General features: G+C 34.0%; 2 protein-coding genes and 3 long non-coding RNA genes across 6 annotated transcripts in view; 1 reads left to right on the forward strand and 4 right to left on the reverse strand.

Moving 5' to 3' along the window:
• Nucleotides 1-27222, reverse strand: part of LOC125384914 — a 208049-nt gene that overhangs the window by 135894 nt on the left and 44933 nt on the right. The gene's annotated exons all lie outside the window — the stretch shown is intronic.
• LOC125384917 overlaps nt 10529-27222 on the forward strand; it is a 28367-nt gene continuing 11673 nt past the window's right edge. Inside the window, exon 1 of one of the 2 annotated variants that reach the window (XM_048405088.1) lies at nt 10529-10622. In XM_048405088.1, coding sequence (XP_048261045.1) covers nt 10604-10622 — 19 coding nt within the window. In that variant the 5' untranslated portion in view covers nt 10529-10603. The remainder of the gene's footprint in view (nt 10623-27222) is intronic. The other variant, XR_007223773.1, reaches the window with a different exon arrangement.
• LOC125384927 lies at nt 13486-14135 on the reverse strand. Its single transcript, XR_007223777.1, has 2 exons — nt 14078-14135; nt 13486-13999 (listed from the first exon to the last, which is right to left on the reverse strand). It is a non-coding gene; the product is annotated as an uncharacterized LOC125384927 (long non-coding RNA).
• On the reverse strand, nt 15758-16607 carry LOC125384929. The gene is made up of 3 exons (XR_007223780.1): nt 16351-16607; nt 15987-16274; nt 15758-15819 (listed from the first exon to the last, which is right to left on the reverse strand). It is a non-coding gene; the product is annotated as an uncharacterized LOC125384929 (long non-coding RNA).
• LOC125384932 lies at nt 22512-22972 on the reverse strand. The gene is made up of 2 exons (XR_007223785.1): nt 22903-22972; nt 22512-22771 (listed from the first exon to the last, which is right to left on the reverse strand). It is a non-coding gene; the product is annotated as an uncharacterized LOC125384932 (long non-coding RNA).

Here is a 27222-nt window from a genome sequence, read left to right on the forward strand (position 1 = left end):
CATAATACAAATTCTATGCCATATATTCGTCATGTCTTTTGAAATATTATTCTCCGATCACGATAACAATAATGACAATGACGTAGAATACATTTAACTTTGCATATTATATCCGTTATTATATATTCTAATATTACATATTCTGCAACCGATTAAAATTTCCAAAGTACAAATCGAATTTCAACTAAAGTTGATTAAAATCAACTGTTCGAACCGAAGGTATTTTCCATTTTGACTTAATAACGCAAATAATAACAAGAATACTTATTCATATTTTTTCTTCTGTCTAAATATTATTAAAATCATGCAAGGTGGTGTGCAACGATAATAAAAAAATCGAGATGACAGAAATGGCCCTTAAACGCATAACTGCGCAACTATACGTGCAATTCCAAGCATTTCAATAACAGTCCCCGGAGTAGGAAACACTTCGAGTATGCGCTATCCTTGAATGAAGGAGTTAGACAAACTGACCGTCTACTCATTGTGGAAGCGCTCGATAATTACCAGTTCCTGGCGATTTTCTTCCTTACCGGTGTCTTCAATGAAAAGTTAGTCCATGTATATTACTTTAAAGATTCAACCGGGATAATTAAGTTTCGAAAGTCCTTTAGACGCAGTCGTTTTACGGAAGCCGGAAAGAGAAGAGAAATTAAATTTCGTGCTACAACGTTCGTATAAATATCAGATTTTAGATGCAAAGTTTCCAATATATTTTTCGATCTTTTTTTTTTCTCCATTCGATATGATGATTACGGTGACTCGAAGTTGTTCCCATTCGTTAGAAGATGCGTATGTACTAACAATTAAATAATTTCCTTATAAAAGGAAAGAAACTTTTGGGACAAAGTAATATGTTCCTTCTTACGATAAAATACCCACTGTACGTAATATTTGCGCGCAACGATGGTAACAATAATATTAATTTCTTGATCCTTTTTTGTTTTTATTTGTACAAGGTTTACGATAGTTTCATTAATATAATTGCGCGTAATTAACGACATTAAAATGCGATCGATCGATCCTCATTGAAGACTGGGTTGTTTAGATTGGAAATTTCCATAACATTCATCCCTAATCATCTATGCAGATTCCAGATATGTACCGTTATACCGTGTTGCGTGAACAATGAAATAAGCGTAACCCGTATCATCGGTTGACACAGCCAACATAGTTAAGGTAAACCAATTAAGGCAACGAGTTAGTAAAACGATTACCCTTCACGTTTTCTCCACGTTATAATCGTGTACGATCCGCCTACCATGAGAAAGGTTATTTGGCAATAGACAAAAAATAGTAAAAAGTCATGTAACAATTATAGCAAGAATCCGATATTAACCGGTTAACCGAGTCATATTTTAAACTAGTTTTTTAAACGTAATTTATTTTTAACGGAAATTAAACGTCGCGTAGATAAAAGAACAGCAATTGGTAATTTGTGTACTGTTCGTGGATTTCTAGCCATGGAACGTTAAAAACATAGACAGTTAAAATACTATAATAATACGAATCCGACAGACAAGCAACGATAATTTATTGAAAATTGGTAATGAAAAACGAACGGAATTTGCAAGAAAACAACGTTATAAGTTGTTATTTTTAATATTAGACGCTTGCCTATTATTGGGTTGGCAACTTAGCGATTGTGGATTTTGTCATTAGGTGGTATTGACAAAATTCGCAATCACATAGATGCCAACCCAATATTTATCGTATGCAAGAAGAACCTTACGATATCTCGAGCGATTTAAATCGAGGTATAGTTGCAAACAACTTTTTTCATTAACTGCTGCAACTGCTATCTTAAAGTATATAAGCACGAGCGGAATATTTGGAAAAGAAGCGAAGAAAGAAACGTTTTGCGTTTGTAACAAAATTGAAGGACGAACATCTTTTAGACAAACTGTCAAGGCGGATATTCATAAATAAAATTGTTCGTTGTACGACTACGGATACGGTGAAGAAAGCTTTCTCGCTTTAGTTAGAGTTTAGACATTCCCACGTCGGATAAATAGATTCGCAAAGCGGAAATAATAGTCTTGCGAGTTCTTCTCGCGAAAAGTACGACGTTGGCTGATAACGAATTAAGAAAACTTTACGAGATCTTGTACGTCGTGTAATTGGGAACTTTATTCGGGTACGAATGAAACTTGTACAGGAGCGACGGGAAGCATAATATCGCCGACAGCCTCAAAATATTTATAACAGCCACAATGTGATCAAATCGCGAGTTTAAACGAATGATCCGTTAATAAATATCAGACGAAGCAGGGAATTGTTTTGACGGAAAAGTAATAAAAATTGGTTCAAGTTCGTGGAATTTTCCTTCCGATGCCAAAATACCTGATGGAAATATCTACGTTAAATTTTTGAGATTCGAAGCTTAGCGAAAGAAATAATTTGATTCTAACGACAAGTTCTTCGTGTATCATAATCTTTCATAAGCAGATTAAAACGAGTATTATTTAACAAATTGTATATTCGATGATATACATTTGATTTGTATAAATCGGTTTCGTTCGACAACTCAAATTCGAATATACAGGATTCTTTATTTTCGAGAAGATCGCGTTTGAAAATTTACCAAGCGTACTAGAACATGGCTAATTCTGGACTGGCTAATTCTACGTGTGAAAATAAACTGAGAATGTGGAACAAAATTTATTCGCAAGACGCTTTGTTTTCAAGAAAAATACATTTTTTCAATTTATCACGTAATGAGCCAAGTTCAAGTATACTTGGTAGGCAAATTTTCAATCTTGGAATCTCTTGAATACGAAGCGTCCTACGAACAAATTTTCCTCTATATTTCCCTGCCATTTTCTCTTTTCTCTTTATAATAAATATATTTCGATAAATTTATAATTATCGTTTCTTACTTTTACAGCGTGTCATACGAACGATACATAAACATAACAATCTATAATTTTCTGACCATCTAACAAGTCCACCTGCTATTTGTTTCTATTAAATTTCTATATATACATATTATTATAAATTTTCAAATTATTTAATTATGCAAGAGCAAGGTAAAGGATGATCTTGAAAAAAATTAATCGAAAATGTAAGACGGAGCATCCGCGTGCCAATGCTCATTCTTGAGAAAATCGATTTCGAAGATATATTGGCTATGCGAAGATTTGCCAAGGGTTTGAGCCGTAATATTTTCGACACTATTCATTATATCGAAAAATGCTTCGGATAAAAGTTTGATGGTTGTAAGGAGGACATATTTAGACGTTGCTAGCTTTTCTATAGGTGGTGGCGCAACCATCGTACTAAGGTCGACTTTGTTTCTTCAAATGGAATCACACAGTTCTTAATACATTAATCGATGCAGCTCAAAATTATCTATAAAATGTTATTTATTAACATTTTTGCATCGAAAAACCATTAGTTTAGTAAATATTTTAGGTATAAGAGACAAGGAAAGACACAAGACGCTACTTTCGTATTTGTCTTCGTGCTTGTCTTTCGTACGATAAATTTCACTAAATAAAAATTAAAATATCTGTTAAACTAATATTTCTTCGACGTAAGTGAATTAATAATTTTTGCACGCAGAATTTCAGTTCAGCTTTTATCCGAAACATTTTTCGATATATTTAAAAATATAAAAAATATTTCGTTTCAAACTCTCAAGTAACTCGCCTTGTATATATCGTGTTAGTATGTATATGTTAATATTACTTTAATTTTTATGCAAGGGAAAATAAGAAAGATAAGTTTGAAATAAAAAAGAAGAAATTTGCGATCGTTATCAAATTATTCGTTTTATTACGAATTTACGACGAGCAGAAATTATACGAAATATGTAACGATTCGATATTGTTTGGAAAACTCGTAAAACATAATCGATGTTTCAATATCTCGTACAGAAACTTCCAGTCGATTATGCAGTTTTCTATCTCACACAAGGTAACAACTGTACTTCACTGTCAAAAAGTTATCACAATTCAAGGAAACTTTGAATTACCAAAGTTCCATCAATTTACGAGAGATCGTCTACTTTCCTTAAAACTTTCCTCTTTCGTATAGGAAAATATTATTGGAAATTAAACATTTTCGATCTTTACCGCGATCCATATATTATTACTATGCTGTTTTTATCAATTTATACGTATCTCCTAGCAGCTCCTCGTGCAGAATATATCCCTACGTGGTATTACGTTATCGAATTTACTTCACTTCAGGCTTCAACTGAATTACAGCGTAACGACATTAATTTTCGTTTCTTTCCTCCTTCAAAATTAAAGTCACATCGACGTATTTTAATGTAACTGTATTCCGTTAGAATTTGCACACCGATTAATTTCCTTCTTCTTATTCTAAAGTTATTAATACCGTTCAAGTTGATCTCACTTCAAACAAAACTTTACATCTTCTCTCTAGTGTTTAGTTTCCTTAGTCCTGCGAGAGATACAATTAGGCCTCGGCATAACGATCCTCTTTCCAGAGGCTTCTTTGGTTTCAATTATAGCACCGCGAAAATCATCGCCGACATACAGACAACATAGACAATAAAGCGGAAATGCCAACAAACCGAAAGGATCAGAAAACTTCTAACGGCCATCAATATATTAGGTTGTGTTTTTCTTTTACAGACACGTCTTTTACAACGATGCATCTTCATACAACATGAAACCTATTTTGACAGAACAAAATGGATCATACGTAATTCGATAAAATAATATAAAACGAAAAATGTTGTGCATCCATTATTTCCTTATAAAACGAAAGAAACTTTTCGAATGACCTAATATTTCGACATCACAGTCGTTGATCGTCAGTTAGCCACCGGAGAGTCAAGAGTGAAGAATCGCTAAAATCGAGAGTTGTCATATCGCACGACTGCTTTAAGATCAAGTTCGAGTTCAATGATCATCGTTTTCTGTTTAATCCACTGTAATTAATCCATCTATCGATACATCATCACGTAGGATAGAAACTACTGGAAATCCTAATTTCTAATATTTCTCTCTTTAGTCCAAGATAAAAAATACATCAACAAATACCGTCGACATCTTTAGCTAATTATGCAATAAAGACGATGAAATCATTGAATATATTCGTTTAACCGCATCGCAATTATGGTACAGATATCTCACGACATTGCATATACACAGCCCGTACGATGGCCACGGACAAGTTATTTCACGACGCAATACGTTTGTACGACGCTACGAATGCGTTATTTCGCAACACAATACCGTTCGTACATTCCCACGGACGAGATATTCCGCGCGTCTGTTTTTCCGCAATTAAGCACAGCCCTAATAAACAAACACTTGCTTTTATACGAGACGTTTTTGTCACATTCGGATACGTATTATAATTTATCTCACAAATTTCCTGCCTTTCTATCCACTGTATACGTCAGAGACGAAGATTTCTAGTAGAAACACAATTCCATTGATTTTAACATCCAGATGAAATACGTACGATACACGTATTGCGTAATATTTGTATCATTATGTATGTATCATTATGTTAATACAAATCTATACAATATATTCTTACAGGATTTATCATAATCGACAACGTAACGATCTGCAATGTTCATGAAACTTCGAATCAAAACATCGATAAAAACGGGATCGACGAAGCAGAAAATACGAGTCCCGTCGGATGCAATCCGACAGTTTAAAATCTGTTGTTCTTGATATCCGATCCTACTTTAAAATCGAAGCGTTCGTAAACCGATTAAAATCATAACTGCTTAATTACGATAATCAGGTGAACTCATTGGCCAAGGATCAAGGGTCTAGAATTAATATCGAGTTTAGTTGTTGGGTCACAAATAGGTCGTATACACCCGCTTGATGGCTATTCGACGTGCTTTGACCATAAAGGTTCGCAATACTAGAGTATCTTCAACGAAACGCAGTGTAACGTTGCAGCAGACAATGAGAGGCACCGACGTGAAAACGTACATACTTCATGGCTGCTGTCCCTTCCATTCTCGCATTCTTCTTAACTGACTAAGAACGAGGAAAGGAAAAAAGACTTGTTCTCGACTTTTCATTTCATCCCTTACGTTACACGAAGGCATTGTCAGCGTCTCTTTGATATTATTCGATATCAACGAAACAACGCCATTAAGACACGTATGGTCTCGCCCTTGTAACGCCACTGTGGCTGAGAAACTATATTACGCGTGATATAAAACGTATTATAGCAACGTGATATAAAGCGATAAAAATTATGTGGTTTATATAGTTTGTATCTTCTACTTCTTTTAAGACAGGGAAATTTATAGCGGCGAGGATTTGTAGAGCGACAAGTAGGTACATACGTTGATTTTTAAATGCTTGTACAAGATTTTTAAGCGGAAATTCAATTTCGTTGGATTCTGTTTAATTGGATTTGAATTTTTAAAAGGTAATGAATTTTCCCGATCGAACTGTTAGTTTAAGCGCGGCCTTTAATTGTATCACGAACATTATTTTACGTTACTCTGCAACGTTTCCTCTATGTAATATATTCAATGTTTGTATACGCGATCTTCGCCTTAAGAATTACTCAAATATTTGGTTTTAATACGAAGGATTGTTTTAAAGATCATTTTCACCTCTATAAATATTTATTGTGTAAACCGTGTGTATAATTTGCGTAAAGCTTAAAAGATTTCCAATTTAACATTCGCACGTGAATTAAGACTGTTACTTGGAAAAATCATCGAACTCAAGAACCACACTCTTCCTCGCGTTCAAACTTATCCGCCTGTGCAGTTCGTAAATTCACTTCTTAGGTTTCTAATGAATTTTCAAAATAAACCTTCAACCTATCTATGTATGTATCTATACGATTAAACAAACCGTGGATTTTTATGCATTTCTAAATAATTTGTAGATATTATTCTAAATATCCATGGAACTATCGATTAAAGAATTATTATTCACGAGAATATAAGAAACAAAGATTATTAAGTTAAAGTTATTTTATCTGGTATTACATGCGTGTAATTCGCGAGTCAATAACTTTATTTAATTATTTTGCTAAATTGATTCCTCGTCTCCTATATTTGCAGAAAGATATTTCTGTTGCATCAAATACGTTTCCATTTTATATTATCTTCCACAGAGGTACTACATACGTATTATCTTTCTGTCTATCTTAACTTCAATTTTATTAACTCGTCGCTTGTTGACTTTGTCAAATGTCCTTTGTTTACTTTGAAGTTGAGAAGCACGGAAAGCTTCCTAGGTACGTGTCCCACTCAGTCTAATAAAAAACGTTCAGGTGCACGAAAAAGAAAAACGCAAAGTTCAAACGCACGCTAATAGATGGCTATATTTAAAAAATTACTCATATTAAATATATTAAGGGCTAAGTGACTTCAATTTTATTAGCTCGTTTCCTGCTGTCTTTAATGTTGCGAAACAGGAAAAATCTTCCTTCCTATCGCTCTCATCTAATAATAAGCATTTGGGTGCACGAAAAAGTAGAAGATTCAAGCCAGGATCAACGGAAAGTTTTACTTAAAAAATCAAATATGAAGAATCGAAAAACTTTTATTCATCTCCGATATCTATTCATCTCTCCGAGATGTATCTTGTTAAGATTATCCTCCTTCGAGGATTAAACGCTTCATGGCTATATAAAATGGTAACGAGTAGCGCCCTCTTCTAAAGTATTTAAAAAACTGGAGTAGGTCAGTGTGAAATTAAATGGCTGGAATTTTCAGCGATTTCCATAGACAGTGTCTTTGAAATACCTAAATTCTCGCTGTTTCACGTTTAAGCGAAATAGCGCTCAGCTTTCCAGCAAAAAGCAAATAGCTATATTCTGTAGTATTTGAAGCATCGACTGGCGAACAAATCCGAGAGGAAAAGTTTCGTGAAATTTACATCTTGAATTTCGTTATTTCATTTAACGCAGAGGGATTGGCGTCCGCTACGATCGATACGTTGACAGATTTGCCTGCGGTTTCTAGCGATTGTCGCGACGATTCTAATTGAGTTTTGCGAAAGAAATGAAATTAAACGTTGGCCGTTAATCGATGGCTGGAAAATAAAATGGATTGCCATGATTCGTCGTATCCCCCGCCTTTTGTTTCTTTCTCATCTTTCGCGTTTCACGGTCTTCACCAATTACTATATAGAGCCGTACTTTTCTGCTGGCAACTTCAGTTTACGAGATTAAACATTAGCTGGTCCCGTTTCGTTTGATAAAACTGACATCTCATATACGACCTGAGGCATTCTACGAGCTCGGCGCAGGTTTAATAGAAATGTTCGGTAAATATGGACACAGATAGCGAATGTTACTTGTATAAACATTCACTCTGATCGAGAACTAAAAAATCTGGAATTTTCTGCTCTTGTGCTGAATTACAGTGGTTCGCGAAAATATTTGAATATCCCTGCAAACTCCTTGTGGACATATTATTAAGAATATCTTGATATCCTATCGATACTGTGACAAGATTAACGTATTATTACAATTTCAAACGAGTATGACAATGTATGTAAGAGTCGCAGCACATTTACTGTGATTAATTGTATGTTTGAGACTACTACTAATGTTGTATACTAATTTTTCGTTAAGCATATGTTTGCAATAAATGCCTTGCAACCTCTATATATATATATATATCGAATTGGTTTCAAACTTTCCATAATGTATTAATGTATTAATAACAAGAGTTCTGTAGAAAACGTTCGAATAATGTATTCAATTATACGTAATTGATATTGCGTATTTAATATAATCGGAAAAATAGTCTCATTCATTTCATAGTCAATTCATTTTAAAAATTAGCGAGAATACGAGTACGTAATAGGAACTTTAATAATTCCAAAATCCCATAGGCAAGTAAAAAGAAATAATTTAATTGAATTTGCTTTAGTTCAACTTTATTTCTATTTCTTATTTAATGCAATTCTATTTTATTTAATTTTAATTTCCATTTTTCTTTCATTTTATTAATAATTTAATATAATCCTAACTCAATAACATAAATCATATAAAAAAGGATATATAAATAAATCGGTACAATACGATGCAAGCTAAATTTATGTACCAAAACTTTGACCACACCTTATAGATACGATAACTAATTGGAAATTAAGTAAAAACTACTTGTAATAACCCGCATTGCTTGTCGGGTTGGAGGAGATATTCAATCAACAAATAATTTCGCTACGTTCGAAATCTTCTCGCTCCTTAATCCATTTTCTTTCTGATTACAGTAAACAGCATTAATTCCGTTCTCGATTAATTAATCTTATCAGTAGTATACTTATAGCATTCTATAAAACATTAAATAAGTGACATTTAAGTTAAAAAATTATTTGCATATTATTATTTATACACTTTTGTTTGCATATATCGTTATAAAAATTAATGGAATAAACTAATGGGACAACATATTTCTTAAACAAATGGAAAAATGAAAAGTCGATGGATTTTCATTTAACAAGCGTGTATCATTTGTAGCATTATGACAACTTCGCGATCCATTTGCTCAGCAAGTACTATCTTCAATAACTAAATCGTTTTAAATTAGTTAAACCTTCAGTGTCCTATTTTCCTATTCACTAAACGACATTTTTAAGTATATCAATATTATACCAATATGTAGAAGTTTATATTTCCAAAATACCTGTCTTTAAAAGTAAAATAATAGCAAACAAGGCAGTAAATAAAGTAAACGATCGTATTGCTCAACAGTCTTAACAAATAAAGCAACGATGCTAAATGTAACAAAAATTGCTCCATAGCATATGTCCTCACAATTAAATTACGAATTAAAAAGGAGAATAGGAGTAAAATTAACAAATCGAATGTAAGCAAATGAAAGAATCATTCTGTATTATGTTTCCCTCGCTAATGGCGTGATATTCAAACTTTTAATAATGATAGCGTCTCTTCAATCAAGAAATCACACATCCAAAAACTTTTACCTCGTAATAACGGTATTATTATACCATCGAATAAGAAAAAAATTAACACTCACCAAGAAAACGGTATAAGCAACGAAGATTTACAGCTTGGCCTTCGCGAGACAATAGTGGTGGTTGGCGCCAGACAAGTGGTCGAGAAGAGTATGCCCTACTGCACAGTCATAGGCATAGATTGTGCACTCGAATTGTCCCGTCTGTCGATGGATATTACCTGCAACGACCTCCGTGATACATTTCTTGCGCTACGCGAATAGGTGCACCTGTTTGCGTGCCACTTAAAATCGCGTACGCACGAAACAGCTCGAGAATTATCCACGAATTCTACGAATTCGCAGTTACTAATCGCTTACCAAACGTCGATTATGTCGTTAGCGCTTGAAAAGACATTCGAATGTAATTGTTGCAAAAGATAAAGGAGCTTTGTAAAATAGACGATCCAATTCCTATCGCGTTCACAGTCGAAGTGGTACTGTGAGGCTCGTTGCGACCCGGCGTCCCCTTCTACGATCGACCCCCGAGCTCAATAGCCAATCAGCGTTACGCATTCTCCAACGTTCAAAATCTTTCCGTTGGATCCACGGACGGCCGATGTCAGTTATGCGAGGGGGTGGAAAGCACTTTTGGCGGTATCACATGTTGCTTCGCTGTAAACATGGACGATCTGGATTTGATTCGTTGCGCATATTGACAAAGTTATGGCGAGGGATCTGTATGGTATGTACTATATAGCTTTTCTCGCGGGCTATGTTTCTTTATATTGTATATCGAAGTACGCACCTAACGTTTCAAGAGAAGCTTTACATGCCTTGTATAACTTGAACTGTAGTTTAGATTTACAACTTTACTTTAGTCTTTATGTTTTCTTACTTTTCAAGAGGTAATCTGCGATACTTGTAAATAGATACTACATATATATGTACGTTAACTTGTAATGTGTAATATTCCTGTTTGGTTAGGTCTATATTTTTTAATGTGACAAATATGTGTATGGTGGCCATCTTGTACAAGTAAACTGATATTATTAGCGTAGTTTTACAAATTACAAGTCATGAATTATTCCTTTTTCCAAACAAGGAAATATACGAGAAAAAATAGAACAGATTCTTACGATTATTTTTGTGAAGTTTTGTAATATACGAATTAGCATTTTTTTTTCTTTTTTTTTTTTTTATTACATTTGAAAAAATCATGTATTCAAGTATTCATGAGAAAGGGGAGACAGAAAAGAAATGCAAAGATGGAAAGTTTCGAATATGTAAAACGTAGTGAAATCCGTAAATGATTTCATAACTGCTCTTGAACATTTCTTACAAACAAACGAGTCATCTCATACTTTCCTACAGGAGAAGTACATATTCATCAGAAAAAATTCCATTGATGTTGTCTATGAATGCTTATGCATCCAGCGAAGTCTGTGATTATTTTCTTTATCTGGAAACATACGTTATAGTTTTGAAGGTTATTTGTACATTATTTGTTCACAATCGTTATAAAAAGACCGGAAATGTTTTCAGGTCACGCACATGCTTTACTGCTTTATTCGTACCATCGATGTTAAAAAACAACTCGTACCGAAAGGATTAATATAATTTTTATTTAAATTTTTTATTTCATATTCATAGACGAAAACTGTGTTGTGTTGTTTGTCCGCAAATATGTAAAACGATTCCATTATATTATAAAGTTCTGAAAATCGATAGGTTTCGTTATACATTTCGTTAGTTAAAATAGTTAAATGACTTTCCAGAAACAAGTCATGCTTCATGGACATTTTGAGCTTAGTTAGCGTAAAAGTTAAACCTTGTTCTGTAATTAGTTAAGTTACATGAAATTAAATGGATTTCAAGTAGCTGGTATGTAAAGGATACTTAAACTAACATGTAATGCTTAAATCGTAAAATAAATATACATATAAAATCAGTTAAATTTAGGGAATCAATATCGATAAACGCGAAACTATAAATAACATCTTTAAGTCAAAGATTATTTGAAAGAATTTCAATTTCACTTCAAACTTGAAAGGATATTTCAGATCAAGTAAATAACAAATTTATACCGGTATAGTGATCTCATGTTTCTTGAATTCAAACAATTTGTGTAATCGGTACGAGAATGTATGCAATATGGGATATTAAAGAGAATCGCATTAGGCATTATTACACCATGTACGTCATAAATCGTCGATGAAAGCTCTGAAGTGGACAAAAAAGTTTATAGCTTCGATAAATAAACTGTTCTTTGTAAATGATAGGTTAAAAAGTAGGTAATCAGCATTAATATCAATAGGATATTCCATCGAATAATTTTAAGAATCTTTGTATTATAACATATCCTTTAGATAAAAGATAATTGTTAGTTTTATAACGAAGAATCCACAAGTGTTTCCACAGTAACAAAGTAATTAACGTTTCCTTAAGGGACTAATTCTTGTTACAGATTTCTTTCACCTTCATCTTTGAAACTATTCATAAATTATATTTATATCTTTCAAAAAATCACATCCTAATCCTTAATAATGCTCACAGTTTTGTAGTATTTAATATCTTTTGATTTATTCGAGATTTCTTCAAATCTAATACAGAATTCAAAATGTTTCACGTATTTATTATAGTCTATAGATTACGCTTACAGACTTGGTTCATGTATGTACGTATGTGTATTATACATTATTGTATTTAAGAATTTATATGATCGTCCCATGAAATACCTCTAGTCTGTAGGAAACAGTCTGTTGCTACTATGGTTTAGATGAGAGAATATTTTGACATGTCGTTTAACTGTATGATACCATCTATTAATGTACCAACGATGACTTTAATGACAGTCTAATAGATATTGCGCTACAACTTTGATCAACGCGACTTATTTCTATGATGCACTTCGACAAGCTGATTTCAGCCAAATCAAGTCAAACGAAGTTTCTTATGTTTAATATACATATAAACTTACTATGCATGTACGTAGTTTATTTCAATAGCATCTACGTACTTTAAGAAACTAGTTGATGACGTTGTTTCAATAACACAATCATAGTGGTTTTTAGAATAATCATGATTCGAACGCAGACTATTAGGGGATGATATGTTTTAAGAACAAAAATTATAGTTTTCCCTTCTAAAACATGAGATTGAGATTGAAATAATTTTAATTCTTTAACCATTTAACTCTACCTTAATAACAAAATACAAGAACGTGTTAAGTATACATTATTACTAATTTAATTATTTATATCACTAATAAACAATATTCTTAATTCGCAATTCTTATATCATTGAACTATACTATTAATGAAATGATTTTATATAACTTGCAATTCAATGGAATAAAAACATGAATAAAATATTTAAACATACCTACGTACATAGATTTCCAATAATTTTACGTAACTTTATGAATTAACACGTTACAATATATTTTGCATATATATACGGTATATATCTGTTACATTTATCAAAAATGATTCTTGTTCAATTACATTCGCCACTTATATCGCGGAAGCGTAAAATTATTTCAAACAATATGAAAGTAATTTATCGTGAAAAATATTTTACGTATTGTTTCTCGTTTTTATCGTAAATTAAGCACGTTCCCATTTCTTGCCATAAGAAATAATGGATAATCGATAACAACAGCGTAACGAAAGTAAAAATTATTGTTCATTCACGTTTTGAACGTAATTTTATCAGCTGTACTTTTTCAGCTACTTTGATTTTACTTAATTTCAAAGAACATATTTAAATAATAGCTGGCTTAACGAATGACATATAACGTCGAAACATTACCGCGACTGTCTTGAACAGATTTCCGCCTGTAGATGACTTTAAACGTTTCCGTATCTCGTAATTTGCGAGAAACGAATCTCATACATTTCTACGAGACCTTGCTCTGTCCATCTTGCAGTTCCTTCCTTGATTGACTTTCAAATTTCCCCCTGGATTCTAGGCTGTTTCTGTCATATAGAGTGAAGAGTTCGCTGGCCCTCGAAGCAAAGAGACAAGCACATAGAAAGTCTGCCTTTGGGGTTGGAAGTAAGCATAATTTACGATACGATGATCTAATCCCTTCACCACGCTTGGAATATACATGGTTGCCTGTAAAAGGACGCAGTTTTATATTCAGCAAGTTGCAAAGAAAAGATCTATGTCATTTTGTGATCGTATAGTACTCACTCGAGAGAAATGGAAATTTTAATCAACGTTATATAATATTGATGAAATCCAATTGCTGGGTCAAGAAGAAGAGAAAAATATCCTTCGCCATTGATAAGAAATATTTCATTTGACTTTCTGTTTTAATATACTGCGGGCACGAGAAAATATTTGCGCGTGTCCATATTTTCCAATGAACCGTTTTCCTATCAGCTTTTATATTTCAAATCAAATCCTTATAATCGTATGAAAGTACCATTAAATAATACCAAGTTTAATACATGTATCATGTATTTATATTCATATTACTTAAATACCTTTCGTAGTCACTGTATAACTGCCATCTGTGGATAATACATAATTCTCTATTTATTCCTTCTGTAGCCGATATTCCACGACATGCATTATTTATTGATTTGTACGTGTGTCCACAATAGGTAGATTTCTCTCTATGTGTATTCATAAAAAAAAATTCGTTGAATTCAAATCAGATAATGGAGGAGATTATTTTATTGGACACGTTTATTCTATCTATTCTCTCGAGGGTTCGATTTAAACGTTCGATTTAAATGTTAAATAAAAAGTACGGTATATCAAATAAATAGGATTAATTTTTGGATCTACGCTTATCAGATATTTTATACTTCTCTCATTAAACATGTACTACAAATTTACAAAGTTTTAGATTACTTCCTTGTAACATTCTCTCTCTCTCTCTCTATATATATATATATAAATATACAAATATGTACATATATGTAAGATAGTAATCCGGGGATAATTCAGGGATCTATTCTGTAGTCTGAAAATCGAGTTTTTATTATGGAGTAAATAATAAAATACAAAAATAAACAATTAATATGCGTCTATTACAATAAATAACAATAATTATATAAACGGGAAATAACAAGTCTTTAGTACAATGTTTACCTGAAAATCGAGAATCGCTTTTCAACGTCCTGAGCTAGCGATCTTTCTTCTTCAGTCTTTAAAGTTTTAAATAACTATTCTGTAACCTTGTCTGTCTCTAATGTAACTCTCTGTCCGTCCGTTCGCGAAAAATTTGCTTCTTAAAATGATCGTCCATAAAACAAAAGAAGGTCTGTCCGTGAAACACAGCCTGTCGTGCTACCCGTAAAACAAAAAGAATCCCTATCCTACATGAACTCTAGGGAGTTTACACCGCCCCTCGAATGGGGAGTGGAACAGATTCCCTTCAGATCCCCGATTACCGTTATCCACTTCATATATGGAGTTTGAAATCCTTCTTAGAATTATGAAAGGTCCTTTCCTAATTTCTTCCAACTTATTTCTATTCATATTTTTTCCGTTATGGGTGAAGACCATATCACCGATTTTAAATTCATGTTCTCTTCTTTTTTTATCGTATTTTTGTTTGTTCATTTCGAAATTTCTTGTTGAGTTTTTGAATGCTTCTTCTCTGTCTCTTTTTAGGTTTATCTTATTCTCCATTATTTCCTTAGGGACGATTTCAATCATTTTTCCATTCAGTAAATGATTTGGGGCAAACCCCGTTACACTGTGTCTGGTGTTATTGTTTTCTTCTATGCTTTCTTCTGTGATTTTTGTCCAGTTTCTCTTATTTTTGTCTGAATTACATCTGATCCTGTTTACTAATGTTTGATTTACCCTTTTGTTCAGTCCATTGGAGGATGGGCAGTCTGTCGAGGTGAAAATTAATTTAATGTTCCTTTTCCTCGTATACTCTTGAATTTCTTTGGATGTCATTACTGGGTATCGGTCTGCAAGGATAATTTTTATGGAATCAGTTTCTCCTGTTGAGTCTATAAGTTTTATGATATCTTCTGTGTGTTGTGTTTTCAATGTGGACATAAAAACAGCCCTTGAAAAATGATCGATGAGTATGTGCATATATTTCTTTGGTGAGTTGTTATTGGGTGAAATCGACCTGGGAAATTCAGTGCTTCATAAATCACACAAGGTTGTTTCTTGGGCAGTGGCTCTGGCTTTCTGTCCAATCTTGTGTTACTCCCTTGTGTTTTTCTTCCCTTTGTCTGATATTGCTCCAAGAATCTGATTAAGCCATTTGTTGATTGTACTGTTTCTTTATCGATTTTATCTTGAATGTGTAGGGGTAATCCAATAACAATTAGATTTATCCCTGTCTCTTCAGAAGTCTTCCTCCTTACTTCCAATATTAATCATTCCTTTTTTATGGCATATTCAGTGAATGAACCTGAAATGTATTTAAAGTTATAAGTGTATCGTACTGCAGACCAACCTTTATTGCCACAAGCTTTTTGAACTGCCACCTTCCAATTTTCCCAGTTGTATTCTTCATCCTTCAGCAGATTTGCTTGGTACCATTCTGATGCTATTTTTCCCAAATATTTCTTCAAATTCTTGATCCTTTTTTCATCAGTTTGGATTTTGTATTTTTCGTATTCGGTTTCATACTCATATTAGAGTATGGAAGGGATGCTTATGTGAAATATGAATATTTCATACTCCAATCTGTGGCTTTTTGCGTTCCATCAAATTGTTTTATGACAAAGTCTGTGCCTTCTCTCTCATGTGTCACGTAAAATAAAAAAAGAAATTAAAAAAAAAAAAAAGAAACTTTATTTTTACTTCGTTTATACACTTATAAGACACTTCTGAGCTCTAGGCGTGACCGTTCGAGACTGAGGCTCTTACAATATTTTTTACTTTCGGTGACATCTGTTTCTTCTTTTGTTTTTCATCCTTCATCATCCCCACCACCCTGCAGGCGCACGCGACCACTGTCACGCTTCCAGAACATTCGGTGGAAGGACCGTTAGGACACAGATGAACCCTCAGGCACTCCGGCAATATACATTGTCGCCAAGGTCGCCATGTGTAATGTTCAAGTATCGGCTGTCTGGAGAATGTTTAGAAGTGGTCGCCTAAGGTGACATCAGGGCAAAAGAGTTTGGGGTTACAGTGTCCTGGTCTCTGACGTGATTTACGTTACATACCCCCCTCCTTAGATTGATTTTGGTCCTCCAAAATCTTAGTGTTTCTTCAGGATTGTTTTATGGACTAAATGGTTAAAAGTGTGTTTTCTTCTTTGTCTTAATCAACAAAACAAAACAAAAACAAAATGCATAACAGCTACTTATGGAGAAGGTGAAGACCGTCCTGGAAAATAAGGTTTAATACGATTACCATGTATTTTCCTAATCGAGTCATTCACCATTATTTCGTAATAAGGGGTTTTTACTTTTTCAATGGTGTATGGCCCTAGCCATTCAGTATCTAACTTGTGTTTTTTATGATCATTATGAACTAATATCAAATCTCCTTCTCTAAAAATGGATTGAGGTTTAATAATTTTTTTTCTTTGATCTCTTTGGTATCTTTGTTTACTCTTCATTAGAGTTTCCCTGGCTTTAAGTAGCTTGGCATCCCATTCTCGTTTCCTGAAGCTGACCTCATCAGCGTATGTTCTTTGCGGATTTTGGGATATGGTAGATGGGAGATTGGCCTTGTGTCCAAATGTTAGTTCGAAAGGGGTATATCCAGTGGCATCATGAACCATAGTGTTATATGCTAGACACACAAAATTTAGGTTTTGATCCCATTCTGTTTCATTATCGTTTTGTATAGCTTTTAACATGTCGGATATTACAGCATGTGTTCGTTCTAGGCTTCCGTTGGATTGTGGATGGAATGAGGTGGTTTTTATGTGTTTGATCTTAAATGCTTCTTCGTACCGTTGCATTAGCTCGCTAATGAAACTTTGTCCTCTGTCAGTTAATATACGTTTCGGTGCGGAGAATATATAAATGTAATGATTCAGTAAAGCATTCCAGATTGATTGGGTCTGTTGTGTTTTTAGGGGCACAAGTATTAAATATTTGGTTAGTTCATCGTGTATAGAGAGAATGTATTGGTTTCCTATCTTGGTCTTTTTCAACGGGCCTATCACATCCATAGCGATTTTGTCGTTAGATTCTAACGGGGTGTCGGTTATCTGTGGTTCCTCCTTTCCTCTTATCCGAGTAGTCTTTGATGTTTGACATGTCGCGCAAGTTCCTATTCTGCCTTTTATTCTGTCTATTAGATGTGGGATATCATATTTGCCTCGGATTCTGTCGTACGTCTTTTGTATTCCGGGATGTCCTACCAAGTCATGATTTTCTTTTAGTACTTGTTCTATTTCCTCTTCGCTTAAACTCTGTATTGGTTCGTAAGCAAATTCTATGTCGTCGCGTTGGTCATTGAAAAATAAAAGAAATCTTTTTATGTGTGCTTTGTCTTGTGCGTTTAAGTTATTGTCTCCTATTCCTATCTTTCTATTTGTTTTAAGTATGTCTGATATTTTCTGTAACCATACGGTTTCGTCATATGGGCCCAGATATGGTTTTGTTAATTGGAAAAAGTTGTCTTTGTTAGATGTTAGTTTCAATAATTTTGGTATTTCTTCTGATTTTTCCCAGTCTCTGAATTGTCTTAATAAAACGTCAGTTTGTGTTATCGCGTGTACTCTGGATAGGGTGTCAGCGGCTACGTTTTCCTTTCCTTTTACGTACTCTATATCGTATTCGTATTCCTCTAATCTCAATCTCCATCGAATCAATCGACTAGAGGGGTCCTTGCAGTTGTGCAGCCATTTAAGGGCTTGGTGGTCTGTTTGAATTTTGAATTTGCGGCCTAATAAATATTGCCTAAATCTTCTAACTGCCCAAACGATGGCCAATAATTCTTTTTCCGTCGTAGTATAATTTCGTTCAGGGGGGTTTAATGTCCTTGAAATGAAGCAACAAGGGTGTCCATCTTGTGAAAGGATGGTTCCTAGACCTTCATTACTGGCGTCCGTTGTTAACGTAAATGTTTTCGTATAGTCGGGGTATTTTAGTACCGGTGCTTGGCATAGTCTTTCTTTTAATGTATCGAAGCTAAGTTGTGTTTTGTCAGTCCAGTGGAATTGTATGTCTTTCTTAGTTAGTTCCGTTAACGGTTTGGCAATTTTCGAGAAATTCCTAATAAATTTTCTATAGTATCCGGCTAACCCAAGGAACGATTTTACATCCGTAGGATTTTTGGGTAGTTTGAAGTTCTTTACTGCTTCTATCTTTTCAGGGTTAGGTTTTACTCCGTTTGCTGTCACTAAGTGTCCTAAATATTCCAATTCGGGTTTTAGGAATTCACATTTATCCGGTTGTACTTTTAGACCTACTTCCCTGAGTCTTTGGAGTATAATGGCTAAGTTTTTATTATGTTCCTCTATCGATTGCCCGAATATAATGATATCATCGAGATAGACGAAACAATGATTATTAATTAAACCTCTTAACGCGGTGTCCATCATTCTTTGAAAGGTAGCGGGTGCGTTCTTGAGCCCGAATGGCATTCTGTTATAGTGGAAGTGTCCTTGTGGTGTGCTAAATGCAGTGTACTTCCTCGAATTCTCATCCATGGGTATTTGGTGGAATCCCGAGGATAAGTCTAAAGCGGAGAAATATTTTGCGTTCCCTAGTTGCGATAGTATATCGTCAATGTCGGGTAATGGATATGCGTCTTGGTCCGTTAATTCGTTTAACTTCCGAAAGTCAATCACTATTCGCCACTTTTGTTTCCCCGACGCGTCGATTTTCTTTGGGACGACCCAGACAGGAGAGTTATAGGGAGAGTCGGAGGGTTCTATAATCTTTTTGTCTAACATTTCCGTCATTTGTTTGTTTATTTCGATTTTATGGTATTCGGGAGGACGGTAGGATTTTACGTTGATGATTTTATCTTCTTTCAATGTAATGGAATGTTTAGCAAGAGATGTACACGGTAATGTTTCACTGTCTAAATTAAATACATCCATGTAATAGAGAAGAATCTTTCCTATAGGTTCTCTGAGAGGTTTTTCTATGTGCGATAGTCGAATCAAAGATTTGAATTTTTGGATTTGATCTATGGTATTTGTATTTTCGATAATGTTAGAAACTTGAATTGAGGACTTACCACCATTGATAAAGCACACTGGCGTTGGCTTCCCTTCGAGGTATACAATTTTTTGAATGGTTTCTCCTGGTGCAAGGGTTGGTTCTTGTTGCAGCAGAAGGGTGTTGTTATCTAATTTCAATGTTTCGTTGGAGAGTTCGAATCGATATTGATTCAAACCGGGTAAGCCTAATACGCCATCTTCTATAATTGGGAAATCGTCATCTATTAAAGAGAAGTCTATCTTTTTGTCGAACAAATTCAATTTGACTTTGGAATTAGATTCGTATTCGGAATGTCCCATGGAGAATTTCTTTGTGTCTGGTATTGTTGTCTTTCCTGGGTAGCATCTTTGTTTAAGCAAGTTGATTCCTGCCCCGGAGTCAACGAGAAATCGCAATCCTGGTCGTCCTGGTAATTGTAATAGTATTGTGGGTAATCTTCCTGAGGTAGCATTGTTAATTCTGATTGTTCTTGAACGTGGTTTATTCCTGGAGGGGCTTTTCTTTGAGGCGGTATCGGAAAATTTTGGCATTGATTTGGAAGGTGTCCCAATCGATTGCATTTGGGACATTTCGCTTGCGTCCTTTCGCTTAATGGTCTGTTCCCAAACTTCGTAAAATTGTTCGTTCTTGGTAGAATATTTTGTGTGAGTGGAGTTTTATTATTTGTGTTACCTGTAATAGCGAGGCGATTGTCTACTGGATGAGAAGCCTGGTTACGATAAAATGGCGGGGCGGTTGTTTGTCGCGTCATTTGTCTGCGAGAGCTGTGCTCGCGAAAGTATCTTTCCATATTCATTGCTTTCCTTTCTGCTTCGATGAGATTTGGGGGGAGATTAGCCATTAGCGCCTGCCCTATTTCTGGACGAAGGCCTCTTACATAGTCGGTCACAGAGTCCATGTATAGTTGCTCGTTCATCACCCGTCGAGTTAGTTCGTCTCTATACTCGTTGGTAATGCTGTGTTGGAGTTTGTTAAAAACGCTTCGAAATCTGATGTTATAGTTTTGCACGCTCTCAGTTAATCCTTGCCTCATTCCTCTTAATTCGTCCTGTTGTTCTCTCACTGATACTTGCGCAGCTACATTACGTCTCAATGCTTCATACAGAGATTCGAATTCGGTAATACGAATATTGCGGATTGCCATTGCGGCTTTTCCTACAATCTTCTCTATTTTAATCATTTTTAGTAATAGTGTTGGTTCGCTACACATCATTCTTACTTCTTGTATTTCATGAATAAAATCCTCCACGTCTATATCATCCTTTCCGTTTAATATCGGAATGCATTTTAATGCACTCTCAGCTTTTAGCTCTGGTTGCGTATATTGTTCAGGAAAAGTCCTTTCCCAGGATGGTTGAGGTGGTGTTTGAAGTAATGGGCGAGGTTCTCGAAGGACCGATTGATCTTTAGCGGTGTGGGTTACTTCGTCTACGGTTATTAGGGAACTGGCCTCCGATACATTTCCCGTTTTTGTGTTTGCTACAACTTCATCCATACGCAGTGTAAGCATACTCATTTGTTGGGTCAGTCTCTCATTTTGCTTCTGCATTGCATCAAGCAAAGCTTTAACTGTTGAGTCTATTCCGCTATTAGTTAAAGCGGCGCTAACAGTTTCGGTTTTGTCTTCTCGTGGCGTTGCCATTGTTATACTAATTGTGCTGTCTGTTCTCGATCTGTATTTGACAAAAGAATCCAGGGCTTGCTCACCTTGATCGTTTAACCCGTAGGAAAGGTTCCGTTGCGGTGTTCCTTTGTCGAAACGTCGAAAGTGTCTGCTCTGTTACAGTGGTCCACTGATCCTCAATCTTCAAAGTTGACCGTAGCCCGAAATGCGTAATTTCGTTTTCTTGAAGTTGATGGATCCTGGCACGGATCGCCAAAATGTCACGTAAAATAAAAAAAGAAATTAAAAAAAAAAAAAAGAAACTTTATTTTTACTTCGTTTATACACTTATAAGACACTTCTGAGCTCTAGGCGTGACCGTTCGAGACTGAGGCTCTTACAATATTTTTTACTTTCGGTGACATCTGTTTCTTCTTTTGTTTTTCATCCTTCATCATCCCCACCACCCTGCAGGCGCACGCGACCACTGCCACGCTTCCAGAACATTCGGTGGAAGGACCGTTAGGACACAGATGAACCCTCAGGCACTCCGGCAATATACATTGTCGCCAAGGTCGCCATGTGTAATGTTCAAGTATCGGCTGTCTGGAGAATGTTTAGAAGTGGTCGCCTAAGGTGACATCAGGGCAAAAGAGTTTGGGGTTACAGTGTCCTGGTCTCTGACGTGATTTACGTTACACATGCATGTTTTGTTTCTGGAAGATCTCTAATAATGTTTCTATTTGAAGATTGGGCTTTTCGATTTCGGTCTTTATTTTCCTTGTGGGGGGATGATCTCCGATTCTTTTAAGTAAATATCTCGAAACACGAAGTTTAAACTTGTACCGATGTATGACGCTGCCGTTGCGTCATCCATCGTGAGTGCAATGTTTCTGTAATGGCTTACCTTGGTTAAGTTGTTTGCGGCTTTCTTCACTATCGATAAACTGAATAACCGCGGATGATGATCTCTTGCTTGATATTCTGGAGGAAAGACATCACATACTTCATCTTTTGGTTTTCTTATGGATTCTTATGCATTCTATTTCCCCCCCCCTTGCGTTCTCGTTAATGGCGATACGTAGCTTCACTTCTAACGGCATGGCGTAGTGAAAATCGATTTGTAAGATCGTAATTTGGTGATAATTCAGGGATCGATTCTGTAGTCTGAAAATCGAGTTTTTATTATGAAGTAAATAATAAAATACAAAAATAAACGACAATTAATATGCGTTTATAACAATAAATAACAATAATTATATAAACGGGAAATAACAAGTCTTTAGTACAATGTTTACCTGAAAATTGAGAATCGATTTTCAACGTCCTGAGCTACCGATCTTTCTTCTTCAGTCTTTAAAATCTTAAATAACTATTCCGTAACCTTGTTTGTCTCTAATGTAACTCTCTGTCCGTCCGTTCGGGAAAAACGTGCTTCTTAAAATGGTCGTCCGTAAAACAAGGGAAGATCGGTCTGTCCGTGAAACACAGCCTGTCGTGCTACCCGCGAAACAAAAAGAATCCCTATCCTACATGAAATCTAGGGAGCTTGCATATATATATGTATCCTTTTAAAATTCTAAAAAATTATACAGATTCATAAAAATATAGTTAAAGACTTTGTAATATAGCGGTTTTTAAATACATATATATAGTTTTTAAATAAATGTTAAATTTCTTACGACTATTCGTATCACATTACGATTATGCTCTTTTAGTTCTATAGCTTACGAAGTTAGTTTAGAAGTCGAGGCTTACCTCGCAGGCTTACACAAGAGTATTGGTTGAAGTTTTCCTATAAAAAAAAAAGTAAAAAAAAAGGAAAAAGTTTTAATCGCTTTAATCCGCAGGTTGTAGTTAACACGTTTGTGTTTCGATTTAAAAGTTAATTCAATTAATCCATAATATAGAAATGTTGCTAACTGTTATTTTATATTTATTTTATATTATTTGATATTCAATCGTTTGATGAATACCATAGATATCTGATATTTAATCATTTAGATGAATTTCATAGATATGTAATATTTCATCGTTAGATGCGTTCCATCAAAGTTTAATATTCATCTGCCCACGTTCTCTAATGGAAGATTATATATAAACTAATATTCATAACGTTTTAAGACATTTATAAAATAATTACGTAACACTTTATGTTAATTTGTAAGTTATAATCGCTTTAATCCGCAGGTTGTAGTTAACACGTTTGTGTTTCGATTTAAAAGTTAATTCAATTAATCCATAATATCGAAATGTTGCTAACTGTTATTTTATATTTACTTTATATTATTTGATATTCAATCGTTTGATGAATACCATAGATATCTGATATTTAATCATTTAGATGAATTTCATAGATATGTAATATTTCATCGTTAGATGCGTTCCATCAAAGTTTAATACTCATCTGCCCACGTTCTCTAATGGAAGATTTCATATAAACTAATATTCATAACGTTTTAAGACATTTATAAAATGATTACGTAACACTTTATGTTAATTTGGAAATTTAAATAAATTAGAGAATTATCAACACCATTCGTTGTTATAACGATGCTTAATAACTCGGAATACAAACAGCTTTCAAGTAATCGGATAAAATTTATTATGCTGCCAAAATAAAAGTATGATTTATACAAGGTAAAATCTCCTTTGTAAGTAGTGTGATGCTCGCAATGTCAGGCACACAAAGTATACGCGCATATTATATCACGTAATTTCAGCTTTATTCCATCTCTTAATCGCTTGGTTTGAAGAAGCCGTAAGTAACAAGCGAAGCCATAGCGTAAAATAGTTTTATTAAACTTGTAAATAGATATAAGAAATATAGTCGTAGTATCCAACTGCAAGTTCAAATGCGAAAAATAACGTTCGGGAACATTTGTGACATGGTGAGAAATTTTATACTCATATCCTAAATTGATAACATATATATTATTTGTTATATTATATATTTATTTGTATATATGTAAACATAATATCTATTAATGAAAAAGTTAATTAAGAAATATTCCATTATTATTACTGTTCGTATCTATTATTTTTCATTTAATAAAAAACTAGTGTACACCAACTCATGTTCATTCTACTGATCTTATTTTTACGGTTCGAAATATATATATATCGAATTTCGATTTTCCATCGTGTTTCGCTTATGATTCATAAATATTAATTAGCATGCGATTAATTGGTGTTATAATTCAGAATGTTCGATATTCATTTACATTTATATTACTTTCACGTTATAGTTAAATATTCAACGTTGGTTAAATATTTTATTATTTGAAAGACTTGTGTCTATACTTCATATGCGACAAAAATTGAGAATTATTCACGTTTTTTAATTTAACGATCCTACTTTTATTTCAATTAAATCTCGATTCTTAAACTTTCATTTATTCGCGTCAAAATTAAATCCTAAGCTTCAATCCTACGCTTCCCTATGTAAAAACCTTTTAATCCTTATTTTTCGAATAATTTGCGAGAATTGATCTTTGCGCAAGAATTAACGCCACTCAAGTACTAATTGATTCCATCTCCAGAGCGCTTAAGTGACATTCGATTGTCGCTTGAGTAGTTCTTATCCTCGCTGTAAAATACGACAGAATTTCGATTATGAGACTACTTTCTCACGCTTTTCCATTCCACGCCGTGATTCCGCTCGCCTAACTACTCTTTCGTTATAGCGCCGATCACACTTTCAACAAGGTCACGATTAATCTCGATAATGAAATTTCCATCACTATCGCAATAAAAAAGATTATTCTACGTTAAGCTATATCTTCTTTTTTTAATTGACAGAATGCATCGATACGTTGATCGCCACGTGAATTTTATAGATTTTGGTCAATAGATCGAATAGAAACACAGACTGTGATTCTACGTGAAAAATAAGAAAGATAGGAAAAACACCTGGTATGATTTATCACAATTAATTTTTTTTCATCCGAGGATCGAAATTGAGGATTTGACCGGTGTACTGAAATTTTTACAAATTTTATTCCACATTTTCCACTCGGTTTTTCACGTAGAATCAGTAATTGCTCGCTTCTGCCGCAATATTTTTCAGCCCATTTACATTATTAAAAGTAACGTTTTACTTTTCCAAGGTATTGTATTACATTCGCGCACTCTTCTCCGACAACGTTACCTAATTCCTTCATATCGTCGGAAATTCCTTGGTCCGTGAGATTTAGCCTATTTTAGCGATCCTGGAAAATTCAATGAATAACAGTCGATTCGATCGATACGAGGAATTTTAAAGTTCGTTCCTCGGTATTCGTGTAATTTCATTATTCGCGTTTCATTCGTTGGAAACTTGCGTTAATTTGTTCGCCAACTGGAAGTTGCATAAGTCCGTCGATTTTTATTTCCACGAACTGTTAGAATAGGATAAAATTTTGTTGCCATAAATTGTATTTAACGCGGAGTTATCAACCACGAGCTATTGTATAAAGCTTATTACTTATTGTATAGAACTTTTACTATATCGTAGATCAATAGCGTACTAAGATTATGAAAATTTATGATTTATTTATGACTTATTTATGACTTATTATTTATTATTATAATATTAAGACTTATGTACGCGACTCGAATATTTATGTATTCTCCTTCAATATCCTTAATCCCTTCGATATGACGTATAAAATTTACAAATTGCCATTTTAACACAATTCAAATATAGTTCACGTAGACTACACGCGAACGATGTGGTTTCGAATTTATTAACTAAGCGTTATACGTTCCTCAATGTGGACATTACTTATGTACATGGAATGTACGATTATAGTTAGAAACGTGGCTGAAAATACAGATTTGTTAATGGTATAAGTTACAGTTGCACAATGATGAGTCATAGCAGAAGAGATCACCATAACTTCGAATATAACTTTTATCGTTACAATTCTATGTTAACGTTGTATTTGCATCTGACAGTTTGTTGAATTGCGTGATATCACGAAGATGGCGAACTAAGTTTAACTTGGTTTAAGAATATAAGTTTAACGATAAGTGAAATCTACCAGTTTCTTCTCTTTTTTCTTCTTTTTTTCTTTTTATTTTGCTTATTTCCTTATTTCGTGAGTTTCGTATAATTCTCATCTATCCAGGAATAATTTAAATGTAGAAAACAATTCAACGAAATGAGAAATATACGTTTGTTTCATGTGCGATTAAAAAATTGCATCCGACGAATTTAATATATCAATTAATAAGTATTATATTTGTTTGGAATGTTATTTCTGCAAAATTGTTTAGAATTGTTCTTTGGATATTTAATAATATGTATCTTGTAAGTTAACGAAGATACTCGCGATTTGTTGTTTTTTTTATTTTTTTATTCATTAATGTAACTTTTACATACTGCTGTGTCCGCTAAAATAAATTCAGATATTATGGAGGTTTCAAATACGTAACGACAAGAAGATATTGTGCCTGGGAAATAGTAGTAAATGTTGAATATGTCGATGTTAAAACGTCTTTAATATATTCGGTATAAATATATCGAATTTAATTTATTTTCAAATTACATTATTATTTAATGCTCGCGATTAACAACCATTTCCAATTACATATTTAATGATGCATCTATTATCAGAACTTATTAAAACATCGCA

Source organism: Bombus terrestris, chromosome 4 (genome assembly GCF_910591885.1).
Source record: "Bombus terrestris chromosome 4, iyBomTerr1.2, whole genome shotgun sequence".
Taxonomy (NCBI): Eukaryota; Metazoa; Arthropoda; class Insecta; order Hymenoptera; family Apidae; genus Bombus; species Bombus terrestris.